Source organism: Mesocricetus auratus, unplaced genomic scaffold (genome assembly GCF_017639785.1).
Source record: "Mesocricetus auratus isolate SY011 unplaced genomic scaffold, BCM_Maur_2.0 Super-Scaffold_100024, whole genome shotgun sequence".
NCBI classification, from domain to species: domain Eukaryota; kingdom Metazoa; phylum Chordata; class Mammalia; order Rodentia; family Cricetidae; genus Mesocricetus; species Mesocricetus auratus.
Window position 1 is genome coordinate 19,565,214 of NW_024429205.1, and position 13,400 is coordinate 19,578,613.

General features: G+C 40.8%; 1 protein-coding gene across 1 annotated transcript in view; it reads right to left on the bottom strand.

Moving 5' to 3' along the window:
- Hadha (hydroxyacyl-CoA dehydrogenase trifunctional multienzyme complex subunit alpha) overlaps positions 1 to 13,400 on the bottom strand; it is a 31,181-nt gene that overhangs the window by 15,515 nt on the left and 2,266 nt on the right. The window contains exons 2-7 of the mRNA XM_005073506.4: positions 9,432 to 9,473; positions 8,701 to 8,771; positions 8,400 to 8,533; positions 7,071 to 7,209; positions 6,110 to 6,229; positions 4,271 to 4,373 (exon numbers count right to left, since the gene is read on the bottom strand). Of these exons, the coding sequence (XP_005073563.1) occupies positions 4,271 to 4,373; positions 6,110 to 6,229; positions 7,071 to 7,209; positions 8,400 to 8,533; positions 8,701 to 8,771; positions 9,432 to 9,473 (609 nt within the window). The remainder of the gene's footprint in view (positions 1 to 4,270; positions 4,374 to 6,109; positions 6,230 to 7,070; positions 7,210 to 8,399; positions 8,534 to 8,700; positions 8,772 to 9,431; positions 9,474 to 13,400) is intronic.

Here is a 13,400-nt window from a genome sequence, read left to right on the forward strand (position 1 = left end):
GGGTCTCCGGTCCACAAAGTACTTGTCTACAGAAGGAGGCGTGCAGCAATGCTACTGTGCTGGCCAATTTTATGTCAACTGGGCACAAGCAAAAGTCATCGGAGAAGAGGGAACCTCAAGAAAATACTTCCATAAGATGGGGCTGTAAGGAAGCTTGTAGGATATTTTCTTAATTAGTGATTGATGGGGGAAGAGTCCAGCCCATTATGGGTGGGGCCATCCATGGGCTTGTGGTCCTGGGATCTCTAAGAAAGCAGACTGAGCAAGCCATGGGGAGCAAGTCAGTAAGCAGCATCCTCCATGGCCTCTGCAACAGCTTCTGCCTCCAGGATCCTGCCCTGCCCGTGTTCCTGTCCTTATGGCTTCTGATGATGGACTGTGATATGGAAGCGTGAAAGAAATAAACCTTTTCCTCCTCATGTTTTTGGTCATGGTGTTTCGTTACAGTAATAGTGACCCTAACTAAGACAGCAACTGACTTCCCATTTATGGCATCTGTTAGCTTATGAGCCTGCTGGAAGCAGGAGTTAAATTATGTGCATAGTTCAATAGTGTATGATCAGCATGTATGAGACTTGGTTCCATCCTTAGCACCCCAAAAGCAAACAAACAAGAAATGGAGAAGCTGAGAAATCAAAGAACAGAATTTGTAGGGCGATGAAAACTGATACCATTTAGGCTCTCTACTGAAAGTCTGCATGAAAAAGGAGTCCACACTTCTGAAGTACTCAGGGAACAAAATCTCAAGAGGAAGTGCTTACTACAAATGTAGAACTAGCCGGGCGGTGGTGGCGCATGCCTTTAATCCCAGCACTCGGGAGGCAGAGGCAGGCGGATCTCTGTGAGTTCGAGGCCAGCCTGGTCTACAGAGTGAGTTCCAGGACAGCATCCAAAGCCACAGAGAAACCCTGTCTCGAAAAAACCAAAAAAACAAAACCAACAAAACAAAACAAAACAAAAAACCAAAAACAAATGTAGAACTACTCCTCTAGGAAGACAGCTGTCCTGTCTGAACCCGAGTGGAGAAGGTAGAGCCAGAACTAAACCTTTAACTTCAAAATGGCCAAAACTCAGAGAATCCAGAAAGGTCAACAGCATTCCAATCTGTCAGGGCAGCCAAGGCCACCAGACTCTGTACACAGAATGCTGCTGAGCACATGACATACAACAGGTCTACCCAGAGGGCTCCTTAGCTTTGGCCAGCACTGTCCAGCACACCCACAAAGAGATCTAACTAAGGCCAGGAAAGATCACTATAGAACACCAGCGCAGGACTGCTGGTGGCCCACACCTTTTAACAATGAAGGTCATCTTGTTAGGCAAAGAACAGTGACCAGCTGAGGTACTCCCTGAGGGTAAGGATATGACACTGGGAATATGGCATGGAAAATACTGCCTTCCTTATACCACACTTGGAGTGTGGCCAATACACCACAGTCCTTGAGGGAGGTACCCACAAGGAGACAGGTCTCCTGGGCTGGCTATGTTCTCACACACATTTCCATTCCTACTCCAGGTACTTTCTGTCCTAGGTCTCTATCTCAGGGCATTAGCTGTATTAAGAAAAAAAGAATCTTAAAGATACTTTCCCCTACTTCCAAGCCATCTTTTCTGCCAGGCTCCATGGGAGCCAATGCCCTCTTCTGGCCTCCAAAGGCACCTGCACACACATGATGGGCATACTCATACAGATACACACACACACACACACACACACATAATAAAACCTTAAAAAATAAAAACAAGGGGCTGAAGAGTTGGCTCAGTGGTTAAGAGCACTTGTCGTTTTTTCACAGAGGACCCACATGGGGCTGACAACTGTTTATAACTCCAGTTGCATGAGATTCAATGCTCTCTCCTGACCACTGTGGGCACCAGTTACACATGTACATAGAAATACATGCAAGCAAAACACTCATAAAATAAATAAGTCTAAAATAACAAAAAATTAAACAAACAACAAAGAAAACCAAAACAAATACTAAAACCATCTTAGCCAGAACAAAAAACAAAACAAAAGACAACAATCCTCCAACTCATACATGACTTTGTGGTTAAGTATATCAGATATTTAAGTAAGAAGAAATACAAATTCTACACAAAAATTTCTAGAAAACAAGAGAAAGGAATACTTTACAACTCATTTTATGAGGCCAGCATTGCTCTAATACTAACACCATACAAATGTAAGAAAACATAATTATCCATGAGACCATTAATTCACTTTGCCAGGCATAAAAATCACTTATAAAAGTTTAGGTGCTCAAACCAGCAGTTTGTAAAAAGGATAATGTATTATACCTAAGTGGAGTTTATTCTAGGGGTAAAGGCTAGCTCAACAGAAAAAAAAATCCAGTATGACTGACATTACAAAAAGACTAAAAAAGGAAACAAACAAATCACACAAATACCTTAATAAAAACCAAGAAGGCATTTAACAAAATTACACTTGCTCTTATCAAACTGTGAGGAAAAGGGCACATCTTCAACTTGATAATGGGCACTCAGGAGAAACCCACAGCTATGCTAGCACTGAGCATCCAGGACAAAGTTACATCTATGCTCGCACTTCCTGAGAAATCCTTTCCCTCTGAGATGGGGGATGAACTTATATCTGCTCCACCATTTACATCCAACACTGCACAGATCTCAACCACAGCAGTAAGTCAGAAAAAGAAACAAATGGCATTCAGATAGGAAAGGAAGAAGCCATGCTGATTCCCTATAGAGAACATGGTCATCTAAGTAGAAAAGCCTTAAGAATCCACAAAAAAGGCTCTCGACTTCATTAATGAGTATATTAAACTCACAAGACCTAAAGTCCATGCCCCTAAATCAATTAATTTTTATGAGCAAGTATTTAATTAAAGGTAAAGCGCATTGGCTTAAAAGTACAAAATACCTAGGAATAAAGGCTAATGTTAAAGTAACATAAAACAGTGCTGAGAAATTAAGTGCATCATTTGTGGGAGATGACTCTGATGGCGTGCTATTTATAGACCTACACAACAGCAACAATGCATTTCAAAAGCATTATACTAAATGAAAGAAAGAACAAAAAGCTACATATTAGAACTGTTTTAACTATGGTGGCATTTACATAACTATGTATGTTAAAGCAAAGTGTTTATTGAAAACTGAAAAACTCCAAAAGTAAATTTAAAGTGAGTAAAATACTACCTTGAATTTGGAAGTACAAACCTTTCTGTCATCACTTACATTCTGTTTGAGTATGTGTGTGTTGGGGACATAAGCGTGTCCCAGTGAGTGTGAAGAGGTCACAGGATAGCTAGTGGGAATCAGTTCTTTTCTTCCATCACACGGATCCTAGAGGTCACTCAGGTCTTTGGGCTTGGTGCCAGGTGCCCTGCTTATTTTTAGCTCCTGCTTATTTTTCTGAGGTAGGGTCTCACTAGGTAGTTCTGGCTTAGAACTTTCTACTCTATGTGGTTCAAACTCATGGTTTATTTGTCTCAATCTTCTAAATGCTGGATTATAGGCATGAACCACCACACTGAGTCTTAAGTAATACCTTAACGCTGATATTTAAGAAAAACCAGGAGGTGACAAATGTACATTTCAGAGGTTTCTACGGCCAACAGAAATTGCATGAAAGTAGCACATAAGCAGATCCCGTATGTTAACATTCTGATGTTGGCTGTTTCCTGTGTTTGCTGTATTATTAAAACACAGGGAGGGGATGTAGCTCAGAAGCAGAGTCCTGGCCCATGCAGAAGACCCTGGTTTGGTCACCTAATTCCAGACAAAAATAGAAACAACAAATAAAACAAAGAACCTCCCACCAGGGACTGAAGGAGGCTCACACATGGATAGTAATATAGGCAATTTATAATTAAACACTAACAACTGAACTGATTTCTATATTCTTGGTAGCCAAATAATCAGTAAAATAAATAGAAACCAGGGTGGGGGTGAAAATGATTTAGTGTTAGCTCTTAGAAAATGTCCCTCCTCAAAGACTGTTACTTCTTTCTTAAGAGATGGCTCAGAGGTTAACAGCACTGACTGCTCTTCCAGGGGTCCTGAGTTCAATTCCCAGCAACCACATGGTGGCTCACAACCATCTACAATTCAATCCAGTGTCGTCTTCTGGCATATATGCAGAACACTGTATATGTAATAAATAACTAAATCTTAAAATTTTTTTCTCAAAAAAAGTTTTAAATTTCATCCTAATATTCAAGAGATCAAATCCTTCAGGAAATGAGCGACTCTATAGGACTCAATTCTGAGTCATGCTAGCACTTACCCAGGGGTTCCACCAACTGGTCAACCAATCCCATTTTCTTTGCTCTGTCTGCACGAATGTTTCTGCCAGTCAGCATCATGTCAAATGCAGCAGGCACCCCCACCTAACATGCAAGCCAGAGTACAGGGGCAAATGAGGGTGGAAGTTAGCTTACAAATCAGCAAACTGTTGAAGAAAAGCGGGGCTGGTGAGGGGCTCTGCAGGTAAAGGTGCTTGCTGTAAACGCTGACACCAGTGTCATTCCTGGGACTGTCATGGCAAGAGAGAACGGACTCCTGAAAGACGACCTGACCTCCACATGTGCACCATGGCACATGTGTGCATGAACACCCAATATAAACAAAGTCAAACCAGTTTCATGTTCTTTTATGAGTAAATTAAATTTTATATACTGAAGAAAAAAATGCCTTATATTAAATTTAATAGCATAAGGAACTGATGAGGTTGAGAATTCATTTTACATGGACTAAAACTGTCGACTGTCATTCTCAATTTGTTTTCTATCATTTATACAGTATTTAAAACTCTAGAGCTGAGGATGCAGCTTAGTGAAAGTGTTTGCTTGGCATGCATAAGACCATGGGTTCAATTCTTAGCATCCCTGCCCCCCAAATTCCAATACTATAACCAGAGTCTAGACTCTGAGATGGGAAACCTGATATTTTTACAAAGGCTTTAGAAAGGAGTTTGAGTTTAATAGCGCAGTTCAACTGCTACAGTATTCTAGAAAACTGACTTTTAGCCAGGTGTATGTTTGCTCTATAATCTCAGATCTTGGAAAGCTGAGACAGGAGAATGGTAGATTCAAAGCCTGTCAGAGCTGCAGAGAAGACCCTGACTCAGAATAAAACAACAAAAAACACAAAACCAAACCAACCAAAACCAGCTAGGTGTGGAGGTTCATGCCTTTAACCCCAGCACTCAGGAGGTAGAGGCCAGAGGATCTCTGTGAGATCTAGGCCAGCCTCTCTGCTCTACATAGGAGTTCCAGGACAGTCAGGACTACATAGAGAGACCCTGGCTTAAAAACAAGCAGAAACTAAAAACACCAACAAAACACAATCAATCAAAACAAAAATGAAAGAGCTCTTGGCAACATAAGTAAATAAAATTCAACGAATTTTTGTGTCAAGACATCTCTAGACAATTCTTAAAGAGAAATGTATATTATTAATTTTGGTATATGTTATTCCAGCACTCGAGGCAGGAGGGTGAGGTAGGGGGATGGCCAAGAGTTTGAGGCCAGTCTAGGCTATAGGATGAAACTTGTAAAACCAAAATCAAAACCAACCAAATGAAACAAAACCTTCCTTTTCCCACTCACTCTTATATGGACTGAGCCCTCTTCATTATGGAGTCTATAGTGCTGGACACTAGGAGGCCTTGATCTGTGGTTTGATATGAAATTTCTCTGCAGCCTCCAGGGTTGACTCTCCTCCTTTCCTTAAAATTCAAAATCTTGCTGCATTGTTTTTAGTCCTTTTAATACATGGTCTAACTCAGAGAATGACGGGAAAGCTCTATTTTATACTTCTCATGAATTATGTATGACCCATGGCTTTGAAAAACTATTACAGAGATACCAGAAGAAGAAGAACAAATTAATGTTCTGGAAAAGCAAGGTTTATCATCTTTATCCATTTATCAGTAAGTCTGTAGAACTAAAAAATGAAGATTAGGAAAAAAAAAATCTCCCAACGATCCTCTATACTCCTAACTTATTTGGTTTCTGAATTCTACAGTGAGTGTCTATATTACGTACTTTGTACAAGATAGAGTAATCTAAAGGGGTATTTATGTACAGTTCAAGGTTGTGGTGTTGGGGGATCTTAAACTCACCATTTTGGGCAGTCTCTGAGTACCTCCAGCTCCTGGTAAGATTCCCAGCAACACTTCAGGGACACCTAACACTGTTTTTCTGTCTTTTGTTGCTATTCTGTATTGGCATGCTATGGCAAGCTTCAAAGAAATAAAAAAAAAAATTGGAATGTTAGAAAATGTAACTAACATTTTAGCACCTAGCATGATGACAGGTACAAAGCAGGAATATACCATAAAGTAAACCATGATTCGTTAGGCTGACATTTGGCACTCTACCACTTACCTTTTCTACCAATTTTCATAATTTATTTACCCTTTTCCAGGTTAAAAATCTTCTGAAGGTCCTAGCACTCTGGAGGCTGGGGTAGGAGGATCTCTATGAGTTTGAGGCCACCCTTTCTACAGAAGGAGATCCTGTCTCAAAAAACAAAAACAAAAAAGAATCTCTTCTCTTCAATCTTATCATCTCTACTATTCAGAAGAAACTCTCTTCCACCAGACTTGCACATGTGTTATACTTTGAAGGTCTTAACCTGACTTAAGGACATGAACATAGCCAGACAGTGGTGGCGCAAGCCTTTAATCCCAGCACTGGGAAGGCAAAGGTAGGAGGATCTCTGTGAGTTCAAGGCCAACCTGGTATAAAGAATGAGTTCCAAGACAGCCAAAGTTAGACAGAGACCCTGTCTCGAAAAACAGAAGAACATGAACACAGGTCACACTTGGGAATCTTTGTCCTGTGAGCCTGAGCCAGGCATTCAGACATAAGAAAGACTTCATGGTGCAGTTCAAATTTCACTGTGAATGGAATCAGCACTCCTTGGTGCACTTGGGGCTTGTCATGAATTAAGAATTAAACCCGTTCAGATGTCTGACAGCTGAAATAAAGCTGATTCTACTTGGGAAACTTTTCTGCATGAGAAACAGTAGCCTAAGGTAAGCAGGACAGTGTCTGTACAGTTCTGGAACACACCCATACCTCAAGTCCTCCTCCCAAGCAGGATCCACTGATGGCGGCTACCACAGGCTTTGGGGACTTTTCAAGTTTCTCAAACATTCTCTGTCCTTCCTGTGATATTCGTGTTGCTTCTTGGGGGGTTGTACAAGAGGCTAGCATGCTGTAGTAGTCACAAACAAGAACACAAAAGGAGAGATTAATCTGTAGCCTATTTGTGTAACACTTCATCCACTGTATCTTGTCTCAGCATATATCAATATTTGGCAATGAGTCTTCAAACATAAATTGGAACATGTTACGCAATGTATTTTGCTTCCATAACAACTCATTGACCATAAAGCTCTAACAAGAACATCACCTGGTAAATATTTTCACTGTCAGATCAGACAGTTCTAAGATTATGCTCTGGATCTAGTTAATCTCTTTAAGCAACTTTGCAGTCTTTGCCTACCTGTTTCCCACTGACTTGCAGCTTGTTTTAAAGGCTCCATTATCTCTACCTACACATGTCTGACTACTATTCCACCCAGATCCTTATGAGCAGTGAGTAAGATTTCTTTAGTATATACACCTAGACAAGGGTTTGCGGCTGGAACATCTGTGTTGTCATGTCCCCCACCTCCCAGCACATGCTCGTGTGTGTGTGTGTGCGCGTGTGTGCGTGTGTGTTCGTGTGTGCGTGTGCGTGTGTGCGCGTGTGTGTGTCTGCACGTTTGCTCTCCTGTGCAGGCACACGTGGAGGCCAACATCAAGTGGCTTGTTCACGTCTTACTTTTCGGGACAAGGTGATCCATCAAACTCACTACCCCAGCCTTTATGTGATGCTGGGATTCTTGTCTTAGCAGCAGATATTTTACCCACTGAGCCATCTCCCCAGGCCTTGGATTTTTGATTTTACTAAATACTGACAAACTGTGCTCCAAAGCGGCCGTACCAACTGGGATTTCCACCAGATTTTTACATGTTTGCTGGTCTGATACATGAAAACTGGGCTCGGCTAATTAAGAAAAGGCTGTATTTAGTCATCTACAACAGAAGCAACACGTCCTTCTATTTCATCAACTTTATCCCACCACAGAACATAACTTCAAAAGACAAGTTTTAGGAGAATTTACGTCTATATTTTTTAAAGAATGTATTATTTAAAAATATGTAATTAATCCGGGCGTTGGTGGCGCATGCCTTTACTCCCAGCACTTGGGAGGCAGGGGCAGGCGGATCTCTGTGAGTCCAAGGCCAGCCTGGTCTACAGAGCGAATGCTAGGACAAGCTCAAAAGCTACACAGAGAAACCCTGTCTTGAAAAACCAAAATACAAACAAAAATATGTAATTAATCAAGATGAACTTACTTGATATCAGCGCCTGCAACAAAGCAGCCAGGCTTTGATGAGATAAGGACTGCACTTCTGATTTGGTCATTGGCCCAGATCTCATTCATAACTTCTACAAACTCTGATTGTACTTCTTTATTCAATGTATTTACCTACAAAAGAAACAGCTACATCTAAGGGTTTAAACTAGAAGTTTCACATATACAGTCACTGTCAAATATGCTTATGTAGCAGACATATATTTTAAGAAGAAAAGGAAGAAAACAAAAACAAAACATAGACATACCCTAACCCTCTGAAACTCAACAGCGTTAGGTACCTTTGAATTGGGGGAGTTAATCCGAATAACCGCCACATCCCCTTTGACTCCATAATTAATATGGGTTCTGGCTAAAAGAGAGAAGACAAATTTGTTTCTGAACATGCTTATTGTAAAATAGGTCCACAAAGTAGTTAAGATTATATACATACAAGTACCACTATATGTACTGAGCAGGTTGTATTTAGGATACACACACACACACACACACACACACACACACACACACACACACACAGACACACACACACCATTCACTTTGCTCTCTCCAACCTCTCCCATATGCTTCCCTTGCTCTCTCAAATTCATGGCCTCTTTTTTCTTTGTTGTTATATATATATGCACATATATATATTTAGGGATATATGTACACACATATATATTTAGGGATATATATACATACAATATTGGGATATATTTTATGTACTTATATGTACTACACACATATGTACACATATATTCAGGGATACACATGCATATATACATAGTGATTTGCATATATACACACACATATGTATGTATATGTACACACACACACACACACACACACACACACACACACACACACAACAATAATGAAAAAGAGGCCATGAAATTTGGGAGAGAGAGCAAGAGGGGTTCTGGGAAACGTTGGAGGGAGGAAAGTGAATGGGGGATAGGACGTAACATATAATTTCAAAATGAAAGTATAAAAAGCGATGTTAGTTGCATAAACAAGAAAGTCAACTTACTCAGCAAAGCAGAAGATACTGTAAAGCTTCGGCAAATACAGCCTGCAAGGAAAGAGTGTTTCAAATCATTTTGTGAAACAGAATTTTGTAATATCTGTCAGGTCAGCATAACTAGAATATATACCAATAAAACCCAAGTCAGAACAATGTATTACAGGCCACTCTGTGACTTCTCCATTACCTTTCTAATTTTAATTATGTCAAATGATTATCCAGATAATAAGTAAGGTAAGGAGAGGATCCCATCCCCCAGGGAAAAAAAAAGGAGGACACATCACATCTCTAGACTGTATGAATGTCTTAGGCTACATGGCAAAGAGCTAAGACTGTAAATGGAATTAAGATCGACCTTAATATAGAGAAAGCATCATGGATTATCTAAATGGGCTTAGTATAATCACAAAGAAAATCAGAGACGTGACCATGACCTGACTTCAGGTTGCTAAAGGAAGGATATGAGCACAAGCAGAGACCACAGGTTGTCTCTAGAAACTAGGAAAGGCAAGGCAACGGCTTTTCCTCAGGGTTTTCAGAAAGAACAGAATGAGCCCTGTCAATACCTTCATGAGCCTAATCACCTATTTTGGTAGTTTCTTTATTAGCTCCCATACAGGCCTATGTATGCTAGGCAAACACTTTACCACTTGGCCTAGGACCCATTAAGGACCTCTGACCACTATAACTGGGCACTGGGGAGACAGAGGCAGATGGATCGTTGTGATTTCTAGGCCAGCTAGTAAAAGCATGCCTCAGAAACAAACAAAAAACAACTGCACATCAACACATAAATAAAAATAAACCTAAAAAACAAAGAAACAAAAAAATGCCACTGGGTGTGATGGTACATACAATCCCAGCACTCAGGAGGCAGAGGCAGGAGGATTTCTGAATTTGATGCTAGCTTGGTCTACATAGCAAATTCCAGGCCAGCCAGGGATACACATAAGACCTTGTCTTAAACAAAACGTCAAAAAAAGTCAAGGGACAACCACTGGCTGCTACAAAGGAAACATTCCATGTCACACTTTGCTGGTTCAAGCATTCCTAACTGAAAAATCTCTATACTGCACTCCACCACTAATATTCCCAATTTTTGGATAACAAAATCCCGACGTGGTCCACTGTTGCTTACTAGTTGAATCTTATCATCTAACTTGTTTAGGTTCTCAGCATAACCACAAAGAGATCAAATTATGTGATCCCCCAGCCATTTTGGTTCTAATCACCATTTTGCTCGCTGGATGTCTTTGGCAAGCAGCCCAATCCTACAGGAAAAACAGCCATTGATGCGGTCAGCAGAAGAGGTGTGGTGGTCTTCACCCGTGATACTATACACCTGTATATTATACACTTGTGATACTATACACCTGTATACTATACACCTGTAGCATCTGGGCGCACCAGAACTTAGAAGATCATGAGTTCAAGGCCAGGGCCAACCTGGTTTTTTTTTTTCTTCCCTTTTATTTTCATTTTATTTGAGATGAGGTTTCACTGTGTAGCCCAGGCTAGGTTGGAATTTGCTATGTAGCCCAGTATGACCTTGAATCCTTGATCCCAAGCACTGAAGTTATAGGTGAATTCCATAACCTGACTCTAGAGAGGCTGTCACTAGAGTAGTCCTGGCTGGCCTTGAACTCATAGACATCCTTCATCTGCCAGCCTTGAAGGGTGTGCCTCACTATGCTTAGTGCTGAGGGTTGTTGAACTCAGGGACATATGCTAGAGAAATACTCTTCAGCTGAGCTACTTCTAGTCTTCAACACTATCTCTTCACTGACACTAGAGACTTCAACAGTTTTTGAGGAAGGCTAGCTGTGTTCCGGTTGGCTATGATCAACTCTGTCTAGCTTAGTACATGATTCCCATGCCCCTGCCTTAGCGTGTAGGAAGTCCAATGTCTTGGGGCTAAGGATTCTTCTGTCCACTATGAACGTGCACTGTGGGCAATTCTAGACCTGACTGTTGTGGTCTCATGACCCCTCCAGCCTGTAACCGCTGGTTCTCATACTCTAGGACTACATTTTTTTTTGTAACAATGATTATGATTGGATCTTTTGAGTACAAACACACAAGAGAGGCCCAGACTCTAGATAGAAGCCAAGGACTAGAAGGGGAATTTTGGACAAACACTACATTTGTTTGAGGCGCTGCTCTATGGCCCCTCCATTAGAAAGGCTCTATTCTACCCTGCTCCAAGCAAGCTCTAGGTGGCAAAGCAGGTTGTTCTAGAATAGCTCAGAGGCAACATCCCTAAATGTGTGGGCCCTTCCTTTTCTCCTTCATCAGGGTTCAAACCATCTTGTCTACACAGCTCTTTAATCCTTCACTCCTTTCTCCACATCATCCCAAACTTGCCCAACTATCCTAGGAAAGCTGTCTCTTTCCCTAGTTCAAAAAACAAGAACAAGTTATCACTTGCTTGAGTAGGTGTTACATGCATAAACACCCACACTTTTGGGGGGTCACATATCAGATATCCAGCATATCAGATATTTACATTATGATTCATAACAGCAGCAAAATTACAGTTATGAAGTAGCAACAAAAATAATTTTATGGTTGGGGGTCATCACAACATGAGGAAGCTTGAGAACCATCTCCTTAAAGTAATATGAACTATTGGTTATTCCTTAATATTGTTCTGATCTCCAAAAAATGTACATGGCTCTAACTTTCTCCACAGGGCTTCACCTTCACATATCTACTGTGCGATCCTCCTCTCTCCTGCCTGCGTTTGCAAACAAAATTATAATTAACCTCTTCCAAACAATTTCAGCCATTATTTAGCAAAAGTTTTTACAGCAACCTGGCATGTCATGCATCTTTCTAGGATACTGGGGTAACAAGACCAGATTCTGTAAAATAAATTGTAAAGTAGAAAGTCTAGAGTGAAAGAAGCATAGGATAGATAATCTTACTAGGAAATAGTTAAGTATATTGGAATAAGAATGGACTAGCTGGGATAACAAGAAGGGAGGTATGAGGTAGAAAGTCAGACAAAAACTAAGAAAAATAAATACACAAGTGATAGAATACAAATGCTGAAGCAAACCCAAAACAAAGAAACCTAACCGGCTCAAATCAAACAAATCTTCAAAAACAAAAACAACGTACAAAAGCAGCCTGGTTGCAACTTCATTTTGAGGTGAGCTACGGCTAGATAATGCAGCTTGGCTTGGACTTGTGATCCTCCTGCCTCAGTGGAATGCCCGGATCACAGGTACTTGTCACTACTCCTGGCAGAGTTAAAAAACCAAGCGTTTGTGCTTTAAGGTTGATGATGAAAGCTGGGTGTGGTAGCACACCTCAGGCGGTAGAGGTAGGCAGACCACAAGGAGTTCCAGGAGAGAGAGAGAGAGAGAGGAGAGAGAGAGGAGAGAGAGGAGAGAGTGAGAGGAGAGAGAGGAGAGAGAGGAGAGGAGAGAGAGGAGAGAGAGGGAGAGAGAGAGAGAGAGAGAGAGAGAGAGAGAGAGAGAGAGAGAGAGAGAGAGAGAGAGAGAGAGAGTTGGTGCTCATTAACCTATTGTTTAAGCCATTTTTATTTTTGCCCAGTAGCCTCTCTTTGGAGTAAACACACTCCCACACACTGACACAAACCTCTTCTCCATCAACAGAGACAAAAAAGCAAAGAGAAAGAACAGTAAATGCACAAACATGTAGAAAAAGATTCCTGGCCACAGTCAATTTAATCAAGCCGAAGTACACAGTAACCTTGCTTCTGGAATCTAGCCTCACCGAAGCCTAACAGCAAAGTTTACTCTACAGCCGCTGTGTGAACTTTAGCCTATATTTTCAGTGCCAGCAAAAGTGAAACCTTTGCCCTACTTTTTAATCATCTTCAGATGTAACTCAAGAAAATACCTGCAAGATCACATAAAACTATAATCAGTGGAAAAAGTTGAATTATACTGATACAACTTTGAAAATGTTACTTTAGTTTATAGCAATTTATAGCTTTTTCAAAAT